Genomic DNA, 17,736 nt, shown 5'->3' on the forward strand with positions numbered 1-17,736 from the left:
ACTTTTCTTTCTGGATGTAGCTGTTTTGGTCATTCTGCACAGCAGCGCTCATGTCCTGCACACCTCAATTTCCCTATGACTTTTCTGCAGTTTGAAGACTCCAGGATTTCCTTACAAAGAAGTAACGTTGCAGAGAGCAAGCTGACCTATGCAGCTTTTTAAAAAGACTTCCTTTACAAGAGTTCAAGGATGCGTCTCCCTCTCTACCCCCCCCCCAAAAAAGGGGCTTTAAATGGTTAAGATTAGAGACCCCCTTCTACATGCGGACATAATAATCGTTTAGCTTCCGGGCTCTAATAGTTTCATGGAGCGTACCGCAGTGTATCAAGGTGCATTCAGGCAGTCCGATTTGTAGGCAGTGCTCTGCTTTGCAGTGTTACTGACTGCCCAGTGCCTGTTTCCTACTGTCGTACACCAAGGACTCTCATGCATGAAGCTGCACGGCTTATGTTGATTATAAGGAAAGTAAAGATCAAAGTGAAAAGATACATAATCTAAAAATTATACACTTCTGTTTCTCAACAGAAGAGTCCCAATATTTAGGCTACGGAAACAAACAGTTTTGTTTTGCTTAGTAAATATTTATTTTCAAACACACCACAGACACAATCTGCTAACCTCCATGCTTTTACAGAAGAAAACCATTTAGCGATTACAAGAGAAAAGCAACATTTATCATGTACTCAAGAACATGCACGGACAGGTCATTATAAACCCGTCCCCAGGATTTATGCTGGCTTTTCTTTACTCTTCAATGTCCTACCATGGCTACTCTGAGACTGGAAGTTCCAACACCTTTCAAAGTGGAGCTTTTAAGCAGTTAAGCACTCGCAGAGTCTGCTAACATCTTACACAGAAATTAAAACTGGCTGTACTGCAAAAACAGTATTTAAAAACGTATCTTTAGACAGAACCTGTGTTTCTTTTGGTCATTTAACACTCATGCATGCTCGGTGAAAAAGGCGAGAAATCTTACCTCTTCTGAGGGACGCGTCCACTGCTATTGTGAAAGCCAGAAGGGAAGTAGAAATGGCACAACGTTACTACAAATCTGCAGCAAGCCTCTAGAAATAGTGTCACAAACTACACTTGGGCTCTTTTCTGATACACGAGCACTTTTTTTCCATTAACTGGCAGAACATCTGTGTTTTATTAGCCAAACTCGCCATTGCTTTCAAATAAGGAAAAAATTCATGCAGTTGATCACCGTCCAGACTTCATTGCTAGTTAACTTTCCAAACACAGATTAGGTAACAGAACAACTGCATACGCAGCCCTAACCAGTGCTAAAAGGGTCCCTCACATTTTCCCCTTACCTCCTCGTTGCTAACATGGGATCTGCCTCCACTCCTGCTGGCTTCAGGACTGGGGAAGCCTCAGTTACATCAAAAGCAAGAGCTCGTGGAAGGAAAAATACATCGCCAGCCCCGGAGCTCGCTGCCCCACAAGTCCTGCTGCAGCCACGGGCATGGCAGAATTAACAACAGAGTATTTCTGGGTATGAGGAGAGTCGCTTTATGCGGGACTAAGGGAGCATCTCGGTGCTGACAGCAGCCAGGCTTTGGGCTTCCCCCAGTCCCGTGCTCTGCAGGCAGCTGACACCGCCCGGGGGGAACCCAGCCCAGAACGCTGCTGGTCACCCCGAGCTGCCACCCTGAGAGGCGACCAAGCTACAGGCGACGTTACAGTGCCGAGAAAGGAGACGACCTGGCAGAGGAGCAGGCACACAGCCCAGCGCAGGGCAAACCCCCGGGGTGCGGAGCCCTCCCCGGGCAGGACGGGCAGGCTCGGGGAGGGGGGTGTGTGGGGGGGTAAAGCTCCGTGCCGGGGAGCACCCACCCGCCCCCTGCCCCTTGTCACCCCCTGCCCCTTACCCCTGCCTTACCGCCGGGCAGCCGGGCCCCCGCCGCCCAGCCCAGCGCCGCCAAGCCCAGCGCCGCGGCCGCCAGCATCGCCCCGGCTCCCCGCAGCGCCCGGCCGCGGCTGGGGCAGGGGTGGGACGGGGAGGAGCCTTCTTCTCCTCCTCCTCCTCCTCCTCCTCCTCCCGGGCTCGCAGCTCTCCCCTTCCAGCCGCCCGGCCCCCGGCAAGGTGTGCGCGGCGCTGGCACCGCCACCCGCGGCAGCGGCTCCCCCTGCAGCCCCTCCGCGGGCCGCCCTTCAGGCACCGTCTCAAGACCGAAAACGGGAGGGAAGTTGGCTTCCAGCAGCGGCTGGTAACTGCTGAGCCGGCGTTTCCCCCGCCTGGTTCCCGCTGGCGAGGAAGCCAGCTCTTCTTTCCGGCATCCCTGGCTCTCTCCAGCTGAAGCTGTGCAGAGGAGCCTTCTGCAGGCTGCGGGAAGGGGGAGAGCAGCGAGGAGACACAAAACAGGAGCTCCAAGGGCTACAGTTTCCTCTCAGATACTCACGTCAATATTTTAAGAATTTAATCGTTTTATAAAAATTCCAACCTGTACCAGCTCTTCATAATACAGCTGGAGAAGCTATTTCTGAAATCAGTACCTTAAACAGAAAAAGATCCTTTAAAAAGCTGTGAAGACATTCCACTCCAGGTCACCAGGAGTCGGAAAGTTCCTGGATATGAACTAAGGCCATGGCTTTGCAGTTTGTCATGTCTAAAACACAGAGCGATAGTTATCTAGGGCATCCTTTTTGCATTTCCAAAATCCTTGGTGATCACAGTCAGTTTAGTAAATGCCCAAGCGCTTCAGTAACTTTACAAATCGGAGCAATTTTACTGATTTACAGGGAAGAACTGAGCAGCTGAACTGGCAGTAGCCTGGGCTTAAGACTGAACTCACGCCTTTACCAGCCAAGGCTTCATTATCTTAAAGCTCTGCCAGTGCATGAGGTCTTTGAAGAATGCTTAGCACAAAGGACATCCTGTTTAGAGAGCTTTTTTCTTGTTTCACAGAAAGTAACCAAAGTAATCACAAATAATTAGTGTTCCTAGAGACTAAAAACCTCACTTTCTTTACAGCTGCAGGTGTTGTCATAACAAAGCTTAAGCCCCCTGGCTCATCATTTTAGAAGTCTATCCTTTTTCTAGCATATATGCATACTAAATTCATTGGAAAACATTTCTGTAATGGCTCTGAAGGAAAAAAAAACACATTGGAATATATCCATGTCAAGTAGTGGCAGCATTATAAACAAGTTTTATTGAATTAATGGTAAACATCCTGCCACATGGCATCAGTCTCTTCTAGTCTCTCCCACATCAAGAGCAGAACTGGGGAACGCAGTACCATAGAACCCCGAAGTGATTACCAAAGATCTCGCTCTCTTCAGCAGGAAAGCGCAGTAGCTGACAGAAGCCTCTCTGATCTATTTATTGAAAGAGGTCAACTCCAACCACTCGAACACTATGGACACTTGATAACGAAGCTTGCTGTGTTTATTGTGCAATCCTAACGCTATTACTAGCCACAGACTCTTCCCTTTTGACCTGTTTTCTACTTTTAAAGAATGATTTTGCAACAAAGGTAAAACAGTTGCTCTCCATTTATAATTTTGGAGAACTGAGCACACAAAATGAATATATTCAATATAACAACCCTTCAGATCATAGAAGCAAACATTTTGAAATCTGACTAGTAAAGTACGTGAGACTTCAAAGCCCACAAGTCAAAAATCCCAGAACCACTCAAGTCCATGGAAAACAAGTCTAGGGGATGTTTATTATACCACTCCCTTGAATTACCTTAGGCAGCAGCTTGGACAAGGACTCTGAAGATTGACAAGCACCTATTTGCATACATTGTTTACTGCTGTAGTGCCAACAGAGAAACTTGAGGACAAACAGCACTGCCCAAGCCACTACCACCACATTAGGACCTAACAGTTTAGTAAGTAAAGCAATTAAGCATTTATTTTAACTTCAGCAAAACAAAGAAAATGATGGATAGGTTGCTGCAAGCCTCTACACAGCCTTTGTCTGTCATGCCACGTCTCAGTATGAGCAACTAGAAATGTAGTCAAATTAGAAATGTACATGGCTTGAAGTCCAGAGCAACACGGTTCCGATAAGATATTTTTTCTGGAGCAAAGAAATATTTCATTGTCTTCACCGGAGTTTAGCTGAACTATTTGAGGGCCTTTACTGCTGCTTGATCCTGATGGTCTGCTTCAAACACCTTCTGCCTGCTGGAAATAACAGAACCTGGTCAGAAAGTAATCTGTTGATGAGAAAAGTGCAGCTAATGTACAACAAGGAATAGTGCAAGATAGCTGCCAGGGTGCAGAGCTCTTTAACCCATTCTGTGTCATAATGTCACATCCTTATATGTGTATCTCTAAACAGGGATGCCTTGTAAATGCCTAACTAGGTGTAGAAAACAAATTTACAGAACACAAGTTCAGAGAATCCACGCAAAGGAATACCCATATAAATACCAAAACTTACAGAGAAGTCTGTTAAGAAAAATCAAGCTAACAGAAAAACCACATTCCATCAGGTGCACTACTGCACAGCATTCATATCCCATTCTGAAACTTCTCTTGTCAAACTGAGGAGTTCTATTAAAAATATAAACACAAGAAAACGCAGTACCCAATCCTCACATTCAGAAGACTGCTCTGAAGATTTCACAGCTTTGATGGAACTTGACAGCCAGAAGTTTGACAGTACTGGTGGTGAGAGTTCCCAAATACTGATGGAAAAAAGAGGGCTAGGAGGAAATCAGCTAGCAAGAAGCTGAGGTTTTTGCCACATACTTAAATAAGTGGTGAGGCACATACTACTAGTTTCTCATAGGCAGAAAAAGAAGTAAGTCTAGACAAAGGGGAAATAGACAGTTGATGTACAAAGGCAACGGGAACAGCCTACTGTAAGCAGTTCTGCCTCCTTCATTCCTTGTACAAATTAGTGCAGTTGAACCTGAACGATCACATCCTCCCAAACAGCTACAATGGCACAGCACCCTGAATCTGAGCCAGAGGACCACAGCAGGAAAAACCTTCTCTGACCTATACCAAAACAATACCAAATTTGACTTGTCAGACATGCTCGCACAAGACAATAAATACAGGCCTAAGAATATCACAGCCTCACTTTGCAGCCCTCAGTACTTTCTATACTCAGGTTGGATGAAAACCTTTTGACACACATCTTACATTTATGTGAGTTTATCACTATCGATATATAGTTTACTGGACTTCTTTTTAAAACTATTCCAATATTATTCAAAATAGGGTTGCAGTTTATATGTTTCATTATAGAGGTGCCTTATACTAGCTTAACGCCTTTCTCCACAGAAATGTTTTTTCTTTTTCTAAGGACATATAACTTTACATTGATAGACCTGTATCCACTTGAGAGGATTAATTAAATTGTACATTTCAAGCAATACAAATTCAGTAGAAAATCCCCAAGCTGCTAGTTAAACAAAGCTAAAAAAGCCAAACCACTGAATGACTTAGGCAATTTCCCCTGAACACTAGAAAAGAAGAAATCAGTATTTCTATTTTTAAACACTTGGAAAGTGAAGGTCTATGAAAATACATGCACAAATCATGAGCCTGCTGAAATCAGGAATGGGACAAGAAATTACAAAAGAGAAGCTACCAAATGAAGAAAGAAACAGGAAGAGTGTATTTTCTGTGAAACATTTTGACAAATGTAGCTCTTCTAGAAATCATATTTTCTCAGCCATTCATTGAGTTGCCTCTGGAAACAGGAATCATCCTGGTCAATACAGGCTATAAATCTCTGACAAGACATTAGTAAAATTGGTATGATCATATTTCCCAGTAATGAGTGCTAACAGACCATTACAAAAATACAATTTTTCTAATTAAATACAGCAATAATCAATACCCTGTGCTCTGGGTGAGTTTGCTTCAGTAAATAGTGATGCTTATTTTCCAAACATTAAAACGTTTAAATGAAAAAAAAAAAATAACAGGATAATAAGCCAGAGTAGCTTTCTTCACAGGCCATAAGCTGCTATCTAAAACCCGAACTTCAAGCCTACCCGTACAAATAAGTATCACTTAGGTAAGCAGCTCCAACACCTGTCCTCGGCACAGGTTCAAGACAGCTTAGGCTTTCTTTAGTACATATCCTATGATGGTTGGAAGGATTCTGTATGGATGTTCCCTTTTGCCTACTCCCACAGCTGCTCACCTCAGCAGACATTGACCTTCAGCCTTTTCACCTGTTCCAGATACTTCTATTTTTCCTTTATAGGTAGCTTCAGAGGTAATAGTCTTGCTAAGAATTAATTCCGTCTAATGCCCAGTGTTTTCCTGAGGCATTTGCTTTCAAAATGAATTGCTGTCAGTCGTTCCTCAGCTTTCATATCCATATGGTAAGTTGGAAGGAAGATGTAAGCTGCAGATTCATTGCTTAGTCTTTAAGTTGTGGATATTCAATGACACCACCTTGCTTTAACTGGTGCCAGTGTGAGAAAAATGGCCTCACTTATATTATATAAATGCCATTCATTAAAAGGAAGAAATTGCTAAATCAAGGGCTGTGAGGTACCTTGTCAGCATTTTCAAAGATGAGATGGGTTTTAGGAATAAAGAGCAACTTCATAAAAAAAAGAAGCTACACTTTTTAAACACTTACCACTGTACACATGGGTCATAGCCCAACACCCAAATGCATATTTAGAACTGATTTCACAGGTCCCACCTGACTGACCCAACTATAGATAGGGCAGTAAAGGCAGAAGTAACTGCCTCAACCTCACAGTTCAGAGTGCGAAGTATTAGTGATAAAATGTGAAAAGAAACAACTAGCCAGTAGTAAAAAAAAAGAAACCACTAACCCTGCCCATCTGAAATTGAGAAGCAACTTGTTAAGACCAGTTAAACCACCCTTTAATCTGAAACAGAGATCCCTTTTATGAAGACAACATAAAGGGAAAGCAACTACAACACTGGCAGCAGACAAAACATGCCGTTGTAGTTCTGCTGGGGCAGTTTTCCAATCCGTCTCACTCCCAGACTAACAGTAACAGCAGATGACCTTAAACTTGAGTTTCTGCTTGCACAGTACCCACCTGACAGTTGCAGGGATCCTGTTTATTTTAACAGATAGTTTTTGACACTGGAAAATAACAGTATTTACATCATCCAGGAGGCCACAGGCAAGTGCCAGAAAGGAAACTGTCTGACCTAACATAAACAGATTGTCAGCAACCTCAGGCCTAATGTTTGCTGGAAGTTAAAAGAATCTTTCACCACCTGGTTTAGCAACTGTCACACCTACATCACTGGCCTCAAACAATTCGTGCATTAAGGCTGACTTTCCATGTTCCAGATCCTTTCCAGACTCATCTCCCACAGCATGACGTGATGATGTAACACGCTGTTATGGTGATCTTTCTTTGGATCTATAGCTGGGAAATAAACAAGGCAACTTGTTTATTAAAATGTGCAAAGTATAACCAAAGAAAGCATCCATACAGCGTGATGCAACTGACAAGGTCGCGCTCATGCTTTTTCTCATTCAGACAAGATACGCACTGGAAATAAACAGGCTTTATGATATTTCCTGACCCTTTCAAAAATATAGAAGCCACTGACAACTGATCTTTTTCCTGACTTTCTGCATTTGAACCAGAATAGCAAAATTGAACTCTTCATGACTTTAAAAAAAATGTCTAAGCTTCCACTTCCTTCCTCAACCTCTATCTAAAAATAAATGGAACACATATAAAGAGTAAAGAAGTACAGAACAATAGCAGTAGTCGGCCTTTCAGCCTTCCCATTTCTAAGTTTTGTCGTAACAGATATTAATACAGGATAAAACAGACATTTTCAAAATAGTAAGAGTAATTCAAACAGAGCATCTTTTCTCCCCAAATAAATCCTGACTATTTAGATAGAGGAAAACTTATTTTTGAGTATTTTCATTACCTTACTTCATCAGCTTTGATCTTTGGTTTATGTGGATGAGAAATCAGTTCTTTCTAAAAAGAAAAAGACTCAGTGATTATCACTAGCTCATTCTAAACTTACTGCTTATCTTGGAAGACAGCTTTATATAAACACTGAAATAAAAGATGATTCTAGCAATAGTATGGGAGGTTTTTATGTGCTAATATAGTACCTGAGTAATCAGGAATAAAAAATTTGTATGAGTTACTCTGTCAGAAGAACAGAGTCTCATGTTCTGTTTCAGGCCTAGCTTTAATGCATGGAATTTGGATAAAGCAGATATACTTGGTTCAGCATTTTAATGAACTTTGAGAAGAGGAAGTACTTAATATTTACCAATTTAAAAGCTTAAATGAAAAAAAGAGTGCTTTTACATCCAAAATGAAGACGTCATTTCTGGAAGTATCCTTTGAAATCTTGTTTTCCAAGTTACTTTTCAAATCACTACACTTATCATCTTAAAAATTTCAGTTCTACTCTCTTCTATCAAGTGTAATTAAATTGTATTAATCAGGATATGTAGTTTCTTCAAAAGAACAGATGTTTAACCTTATATGGGGCAAAACCTCATCTATCTCTGCTTTGTATCTTGTGAATTACAACTGAAAGAAAGGATTGCCTAATATAATACAGACCTCTTATTCTTGAATTTTCTTTTCCTGATAAACATCCGTCCATGTCACAGAAAAACATTATAAATCAGTAAATCTAGTGTTCACTACTGATAATAATAATAAATATCCCTAATTGGAGTTCTTCTTTTTATGCTCAAATTTGGTTTAAGAAAGCTTTTTAGGGAGCAGAGCATGCCAAACCTACAGCCAGTTTTATAGCTCTATTGTAAACTGAGTTTTAGTGTTTCAGTGGAAAAAAGCTTGAGACAACAACGAAAAACAATCTAAGCAACTACATTTACAATGAACAGTCTGTAAATATTCTTTTGGCAAATTAAACTAAAAAAAAATAGCCACTTAAACATAACTGCATTAAAGATGGTGTAATTTAAATAGCCAAAGTCCTTTCATTATGCATCTATAAGGAATCCAGGGCCTTCAACAAGAAATGCTGGCAGTCCCTTTCCTCGCCACTATTCTGACAGCACTAGTCACTGCTTCTGCTGCATTTCTCAGTCCCACGTTGTTCTAACTTTCAAGAGCCAGCATTTTTCATACGTGCCTTGTTTCCTATTGCTTCCTACTGCCTGGCCTAACACCTTCATAACGACACAGCTTACAGGATCCTCCTTGCTTAGGCAGTTTGTAAAATGTAGCCAACTTTTCTTTATGCTTAATCAGTTCAAACTGAGGTGCTTATGCTATGCAAGACTGCTGTCACGGTACACCTTGCAACACCCCATAAACCCTCACACATTGAATCATGGTCCTTGCAACGCTGTCCATCTTGTAAGGATGCACAAACCTTGAGATGCATCTAGAACATAATCAGAAGAAAAACTTACTGCAATCCTTTCTTCTCTCTGTTTCCTCAGCAAAGCTAGTATATCTTCTCTTTTCTTGGCCTGAAAAGAAATATCTACTACAATGATTTCAGAAAAATGAATTAAAATCTTGTGCCACTTAACTTCATTGTAAACTCGAAAATCCTTATCAAAGCTAAGAACTAGTGTGAGCATCTTGAGGTTATAAGATTGGGGTAATTCAAGGACTTCCATCTGCATAATGACTCATTACCAAACCTTTTTCATCTGAGAAGTGCAACCAGAGATAGCCTGTCTTCACTATGCAGTTTTGGATTAAGCCAGCCTCTGATATCTTGTAGAAGTGATTTAAAATGGTGATAATTTTTAACATTTAATGATTCCTTTCAATCAGTGGTCCAGGTTCTCCTCTCTTCAAGAAAAGCACACATCCCAGAACTTGTTAAAGCTCCTCTCTTTATACAGTTAAAGGAAAGAATGAATTTCTAAGGAACAATGCTTCAGTTCCTACTGAGAGTTTTTTAGTATTCTGATTCCCAGACGTTTGAGCACACCCATACATTTTTCTTCATGGAAGTGAACACCTTTCAGATACAGTGAGACATTCCTGTTGAAGCCAAGTAGAAGTATATTACAGCATTTTCAGAAATTCCTAGTAAAACGTTATGACACACTCCAAGAAAGAGTTGGACATGCCTACCAAGAAAGAGTTGGAGACGTGCCTACCCTTTAACTCAGGAAAGAAACAAGAGCCCAGGGCTGAGCTTAAATGAGCTCTTGCCATGGGTGAAGGAGATCCCAAGGGAGGCTGCTTAGGGCCATTAAGGGCTATCAGTGCCCTCAGGCCCCTGCTGAGCACACCCAAAACACCTGATGATAAAATGAGCTGGTAGAGCATTACCTTAGCACTTGCTAACTAAAGACAGGCAAATAAGACCAATATCAAAAGAAGTGGCCAGAGTAGATAACCATCTAGTAATAATACACAGATCTATTCAGATAAGTTAGGCGTTCCTATTTTAAATGGATTAAACTGATCACTCAGATTTGCAGGGTTTATAGTTTTGAAATATCTTTGTTAATCATGAAGTACCCTGTAAAGCCTGTGAGAATTAAACTGCAGAGTAGCCCAGTGAAATGAATGTTCTAAAAGACAACAGCTATTTTGCCATGTGCTTCAGTCCTATTTCAGATGAAATTAGCTAATTAAAATAAGCATTTCTAATAAAAAAATTGCTGTCAGTTTGTAAAATAAGAGTGTTAACGCAGCAAACTTTTCCTTCTAAAAAACTCTGACCCTGTTCTACTGTGGAGACAAAATTCACTTCCTGGACCCGCACAACAGGGTTTCCAGGTTTTGCTCACCTAGGGGCCATGCTGCAGGAACAGAATGTCTGAATCAAGTCTGAAATCTGGATTTGAACAGTAAATGACACCTATGACTGATAATAATGTGTACATTATTCTTATTTCATTCAGTGCATTAATTTTCATTTTCTTAGAATATTTGAGGCTTATAGCATGTCCTGTAGTTCTAGAAAGTAATTTACTTACTGAAATTAATCAGCCATCCGTGTAGCTGCCAGATGCCCAAAGCTGCAAAACCTTGCTATCATCTATTGTTACTGAATTAAAAAAAAAAAAAATGAACGGAAGAATCAGGGAACTGTTGCTGGCTTTAGCCAGAATTTAGAAAGAAGGCTAATTGATTATAATGGATGAGATGCATTATGGTGTTATTAATTAGAAAAGGAGGATTGCTGAGTTGCAGGAAAGACTTGCAGACCTCAGCGCCTTTCTGCACCTCTTGCAGATTGCTCTCATCTGGCCTGCTTCCCAAATATAGGCTAGAGGCTTTTCAGTAAAAATGTGGAACATTTTGCTAAAATGAAAAAAATGTAGTATCATTACAGAGTCAGGCTGGCAATGTTATCACATATTTAATACTAGTTGTCTTAGTTTCCACTACTTATGTGAATTGTACTCATGATATATATGTGGAACATCAATTCATGATTTAGATTAATGGTGACTTCAGGAAAAGTTTTTATCTACAGACTACATCAGTGCCTTGAAAGCAAGCACAACTGTTGTCTGCATCTTACGGCAAAGCAGTAGGAGAAACCCCAAGCTCTGTATACACAGTCCAACCTCACTGTTTTGGAGGAGATGAACATCAAAGATCTGGATACCATGTCACTTATTTTGCTTTTTGTCATAGTCAATTTAATGCTTGGGCAAATTTTTAAACGTGAATCCTGCTAATCTGGTGTAAATGGAGAGTGTGTTTTATGAACACAAATATCTACAAGAACCAATAACTAAAGTGCTGACTGGGTGGTACCATGGCAGATTGATGTTTGCTTTTGTAAAACCCCACTGAATTCAGCAGCAATCTGTGCAGCCCAGAAGGGTCCAGCCTGAAAGGCTCTACGGTATCCCAGTTGCGCCTTCATTTGGAAAGGCAATGTTATCTAGAAACTCAATTTTGATGTTACTTGCTAAAATCTACAGATTGCTCTGCAGCTGAGTAGTTTCTACAAAACTTGTAATGGCTTGGTCAAACAGCTCATGAATTATACCTCTAAAAATATCACCTAAACCTGTCCCTGAGTGGCAGGCCAAGGCAGAAGCAGTCCTATGGAAGGTGATTTAATAACCACTCACTACCAAGTTTCCCGCATCTCACACTCAATGAACTCTTGGCGCTAGCTGCTGCTGGGCACAGAGTAATGGAGAAGATCTATTAATAACTAAGGCGACTAAGAAATTAACCTAAACTGTGAGCTGTGCTTCAATGTCTGTATGCCAGGATTTTTTGTGTGAAAGTGCATGCAGCAGTAGATTCTGCCCCCCCCCCCCCCAAATTATCCACTTTTGGATCTGGGAACTCTCAATTGGCTTCTTTTAGATATTAAATCAGAACAGACATTATGTGCTTACTATGAAGAAATTAACTATAGAGCCTACTCCTTTCAGCCCTGTCCCAAGGAAACTTATTCCCAACTGGGAATAAGTTTAAGCTAAACATCAAAAAACGGGCTACATCATGCAAACCTAACTGTGGGCCAGGTCCAGGCCGTTTTTATTACTGTCCATAATTGCATTTCCAAAATTCCAGAATTCCACCAAATGGCATACAAAGAGTGAACGGGAATATTTATGAGAAAAGAGTTGCGGTTAGTGGCTCTTACCTGCTGAAGATATTTTTCTTTTACTTCAGTTTTCTCCACATTTTGAGCTTCTGAGATTCTCTCTTTCTCACTGTTTTCCTCACTTTCTAAATAAGGCAAATGAGAGGCAAATGACCAAGTGCTCCTGCTACCACTGTCCTTTGCAGAGGGCAACTGAACTGTAGCAGACCTTGGGGCTGTTCAGAAAGTGAGTGTCTGGATCCCCAGACAGTAGGTATCAGCTGAAATATCTGTCAAGCAGGAGCTGTGGCTCTTCTGTCATCCACAGCTTATTGGCGTGACTTATTCATTCCTCCGAATTAATTCCTCACAGAAATTTAGGCTACGTAGGTTTCACGAGCTGGGGGCATACAGTAGCCATACTTACTGCGAGGAAGCAGCGGGCCCCGGAGAGCAGTACTTCCCTCTGGAAAGAAAAAGGACATTAAGGGCACTTGGGAAGGTGGTGGGCGGTGGTGCAAGGAGGGTAAGGGACCCTCAGGAAGGTTTTGGGGATCCTGAGGTGGGCGTGGGGCCCTAGGGTAGGTGTATGGGGCAGGGTGTGTGTGTGTAGGGCTGGAACGGGCACAGACACAGGGGATGGGGGCTGCAGGCAGGGCCCCCTCATGGGGCTGGGTCCCTCATGGGGCTGGGTCCCCTCACAGGGCCAGGTCCCATCAAGGGGCAAGGTTCCTCGATGGGGCCATGTCCCCTTATGGGGCAGGCCCCCCTCAGGGGAAGGTTTCCCTCACGTCGAAGGGTGGCAGGGCCTAGAGAGGACTCGAGCAGTGGCGGGAGCGTGGCTGAGTTCCAGAAGATACGGGCATGTTCCACATCAGCTGGGCTCGAGCCAGCAAAGACGAGGGGCCCATCAGGTGCTGTGGGGCACTGCCCTGGCTCTGTGCCCATGGCACCGCTTGGGACTGCAGCCTGCTGTCTCCTCTCCATAAGGTGGCCGTCACCAGCTCGACCTGCCCACTCCAGGCCTGTGGCCCCAAGGAAGCAAGAGGACGGCTGGACCCTGGTGCTGCCCACGCTGCTGACACGTTCCTGTCACCGTCACCTGCTGCGGTAGGTACCCGTCACCCCTCTGCTGGGGACCTTCCCTTTTCACAGGCATCTGGGTGGCAGGAGGGGACACTGCAGCCATCTCAGGGGGATGCAGCAGCACAGATGTGCCCAGGGAGCCTGGGTCCAGCTGTGTGATACACCGCCTGTCGCAGTAAGCATGGAACACCAGAAGGCTGACAGCTTTGCACATCTCATTTCAAGTCTCTTCAGGCCATCTTTCACTTACGCCTAGATACAGGCCCCTGTGGGACAGGGATTACCTGCCACCACACTCCCAGTTCATCGGCCTCAGGTAGCCAGTTGCCCTCAAACCTGGTGGTCTCAAAACATTCCATTAAAGTATTTTTTTCCCAGGATGCTTACTGCAGGCTACTGAATTTCTGTTTTAAAAACTTTATTTGCAAACATCAGGTGAAGTCATAACTTCCTTCTGTATTTCTGTGGCTGATGTTATTAAAGCTCTTATGTAAAAAGGGAACGTGGAACTGGAAGTCAGTAAACTTACAAGTCCCTTCTGTGGGACTGTCCTTTCAGCCTGCACTTGTAGAATGTCTAGCATAGAGCGATCCGCTGACTAAAACAACATTTGTTTTCATAAAAAAATCGCAAAGCTGAATTTTATTTATTCAGCAAGAGTAAATGGAAGTGAATTTTGGCAACAGTGGCCTTAGGCAAGTGTAAGGCTGAGATGAGTGCAATCAGAACTGGAGCTGATGTCTACAAATTTTAGGAAGAATAAAACTTCCAATTTTCTATCATGTTTTTTGAGTGTTCTGTGGGCAAAACAATTGTGAATGGAATGTAACATGCATTCAGGAGCGTATAAACAGTTATGCAACACTGGCTCGATAAATGCACTGACCTCTCTTCCATGTGTGACAGGCGGTCCAGCACATTGCACTTGTTTGATTTCACTGCCCTGCCTGTCTATTAGACCGATGCTTCTTAGATGCTTCTTCAAAGAGGTCAGCCTGCCTGCCTTCTGTAGTCAAACTTCCTGTGCGTCTGATTTCCATTGAGATATCTTCCAAGCCTTTTTACCTGGCTGTGTGGTTAGTGATTGTTACTTTTGGCAATCAGCTAACTACACTGCCTAGTAACTAGGCTGATCTAAGAGACAGTTCCCTTCCAATTCCAACTTTTATGAAGACTGATTTTTTTGTTAAAAAACAAACAAACAAACAAAAACCACAAAACCTATTATAGCAGGTTCTAACACTACGAAGTCTGTATTTTTTCTGTTATTAAAACTGTTGGACATTAAGCAAAGTGATCATAGTAAAAAACGGTTATAGCATTCAGGGAGTTTAATCATTGCTTAGAAACCCCTTAACTTACTAGCTTGTTAAATAAGACATGAAAGCTAAATGAGAATTACTGGAAATAAAGCTGTAAACAAATAAACATTATTAATATTCTTGCACTAGGAATGAAGATGTTGTAAGGCACGCAGCTTTCTGTAGTTAGGCTGTAGCAGAGAATCCTGTGCATTGTTTTGATGGCAGTGAATTTAGTGATTGTGAAGCAATGGAAACAATCAGCTAACTACACTGCCTGCAAACCAAGCACCACTCTTGTGATGGTGTCATGGCATTCAAACCTGGAAAAAAAGAAAGCACTTTGATCATTTATATTAACTTACTCTATCTCATGACATGTCCTTATAGCAACAATCAATTGATAATAATGGAAAACATTGGTCATACCATCCTTAGTATTATTCCACTAAATCCTGAGTCATTATATCACAAATTAATTATTCTTAATAATTAAAAAGTGCAGTGGATGCATTACAAAGATCACGCCAGGAATGCAAACAATGAAATATCAACTTTTTAATGATTATAATGTACCACAATGGAAATGGGAAAGGGCTGGGCATGCAGTCCTAGCTGCATGAATGCAGACTAAGTGGTAGCTCTTGTCAGAGCTGGATGTGCAAATACAGCTGTAAATTTCGGCTGAGATGAGATGTTCAACAAGACCAGTAAACTACCTGGTTTACAGCATGGCAGCTGTTAATGGTTATGGCACAGAGGTCCAACTTGTTGTATTCCAGGTTTCGTACAATATCTATTTCAAGATTTTCAGAAGAAACTGCATGTAACTACAGCAAAAGTAAGAATGGTAGCATTTCGCTGCTTCCCTGGCCTACAGAGAGCTCTCCTTTTTTTTCCCCAGTGGTGCAGGAACCCCGGCAGTGCTGGCAGGCAGACGTCAGGCTGCTCAGGCATTATGTGCTAGTCTGTGGTAGCTAAAGAAGTTAGCAAACCTGTTCTACAGAACAAAACTGGATAAGTACAAGGAGTTATAGGTAATTATGCCTTGTGTCTAATATATGTGTATGCAATTAATAATTTGATAAAAATATTTTATGTAGATTTATCAGGCCATTCCTAATTCAGCAGTGAGACAGAGCCTGTGAAGTTACAAGAATGACTCAGCCTGCAAATTATTATTATTTTTTGGCTATCTTTCACCCAAAACTGCCTTATTCCTAAAATGCAGAAAAAAAATAATTCAGAAGCTTACCTTGCAAAAATCCTGATAAGGACTGAATTTATGATAAAATGCTTAAGAAGATTTAACGGAAAGAGAAAAAAATGGGTAGCTTCTCTCCTCATTTCCTTCCTTTTTCCATCCACTGAGCACCCAGCAGGCTTTCACGGGCAGACGCGTCTGTGGGGCTGGACCCGAAGGTGGCACTGGGGTGCCCCACGTCTCCCCCTGGCACTGCTGGGCTGGAGTGTCCCCAGCCTGGGCCGTGGGCCAGCCCCACGGCTGCAACCTGTGTGTACGCTCTGTCGTCATGGTCACTTGGGGCTGGCGTGGGGAGGAAGGGCCACTGCTTTGAACTGTCCACATGGCTCTTGCCATAGGAAGCTTTGTTGCAGAAGAGGTTTCTATGGGCAGAGTCAATACAGAGCACGCACGGAGTTTCTGCCCTTCTCCTGGGGTAAAAAGGCCACAGGTTGTGTCGGAGCCATGGGGGGATCTGGGCTCTGGTTATGTGTGGCAGTCTGGGCTGCTACCTGGATTGTACAGCTCCATACCAGGAGCCTAGGCTCTATGGAAGGAGGCCCCAAAAAGACAAACAGAACGAATGTCTTGTGCTCCTGGCACTGGGCTGCAGCTGGAGACACACGCTGCACATCTTCACCCACGGGTGACCAGACCACCTCTCTCCCCATTCCCTGGGGGCCTAGCCATCCATTTCTGTACGTTTTCTCTTGACCTGTTCGGCTCACTGCAGTCTTCTCACCCCCTTGCATTTCAGGTCATGTTTCCCTACTTAATTCTTTGCTCGTTTCTTCCTGACAACCTGCACCAACATGACCTCAGCCTGCCGCAGCTGACATGGGGAGAGGCAGGGGGCAGGTAGATAAGCCCATATGGACTGTGCGCACTGCAGGCTCTCCTTTGCTCCACACTGGAGGAGGAGAAAACATATTTCCTGTTCTGCATTGCTCTTTGTTGCGTGGGAGGTGGAAATGCAAGAGTAAAACAGCGTGGTCCTCCCTGCTGCTTTAGCAAGGCACGATGCTTAGCTGGTGATCCACGCACGTGGTAGGGGTAAGAGTGTCTAGTGATTTGGGGTGTCTCATTTTAGAGGAATGACCTGAGATGCATTCAAAGATCTTGTCCTTTAGAAATTTCTGTGCATCTCACCCCTTTGAGAACTGCCTACCTCTAACAGGCCCATGTAAATTGTGTGGGTTAGGCCTCTCCTAATCAGTGTAATTAGCACGGTCATATGTCCTATGTGCTTTGCATAATCAAATACAGTACTCATGGTAAAATGTTTATGCAGAAAAATTATCTGTAGGTACCTGTCACTTAGGTGTTTACAGAATACCCACTGAGTTACTAAGTAATTAAGTAAAGATGAAAGCCTTAATCAGAACGTGATTCATTTCTTAAATAAATATTCTTAAGCTCTCTCATCAGGCCCAGAAAGTTTCTATTTATAAAAGGAAAATAAGTTTGAGCCATCAACATATTAAAAGTGTAGTTTGTGGCTTTGATCGGAATCACTGTGTTGTTCCATCCAAAAATAAATCTTTGCACAGAGACTGCGTGGTGTGAATAAACATCACGCTTCCAGATACACGGCTTCCTCTGCCCTCTGACATAACAGAGAGCCAGCTGAATCGCTGCTGTGCTCAT

At 42.7% G+C, this 17,736-nt stretch overlaps 2 protein-coding genes across 4 annotated transcripts in view; both read right to left on the bottom strand.

The window, feature by feature from the left end:
- The window catches only part of LAYN (layilin), an 18,407-nt gene extending 7,536 nt beyond the window's left edge, over positions 1-10,871 (bottom strand). Inside the window, exons 1-2 of one of the 3 annotated variants that reach the window (XM_080567751.1) lie at positions 1,886-2,800; positions 977-1,000 (exon numbers count right to left, since the gene is read on the bottom strand). In XM_080567751.1, the coding sequence (XP_080423877.1) occupies positions 977-1,000; positions 1,886-1,952 (91 nt within the window). In that variant the 5' untranslated portion in view covers positions 1,953-2,800. Of the gene's footprint in view, positions 1-976; positions 1,001-1,885; positions 2,801-10,051 lie in introns of those variants that run through there. The other 2 variants (XM_080567750.1, XM_080567752.1) reach the window with 2 other exon arrangements.
- On the bottom strand, positions 3,842-16,855 carry HOATZ (HOATZ cilia and flagella associated protein). The gene is made up of 7 exons (XM_080567790.1): positions 16,102-16,855; positions 14,432-15,169; positions 12,887-12,925; positions 12,520-12,605; positions 9,347-9,406; positions 7,867-7,919; positions 3,842-4,140 (listed from the first exon to the last, which is right to left on the bottom strand). Exons 2-7 carry the CDS (start codon positions 14,463-14,465, stop codon positions 4,083-4,085), a joined length of 330 nt encoding a protein of 109 aa, XP_080423916.1. The 5' UTR covers positions 14,466-15,169; positions 16,102-16,855; the 3' UTR covers positions 3,842-4,082.
- Positions 16,856-17,736: the final 881 nt, after the last annotated feature.

Source organism: Anser brachyrhynchus (genome assembly GCF_964034855.1).
Source record: "Anser brachyrhynchus genome assembly, chromosome: 25".
Taxonomy (NCBI): domain Eukaryota; kingdom Metazoa; phylum Chordata; class Aves; order Anseriformes; family Anatidae; genus Anser; species Anser brachyrhynchus.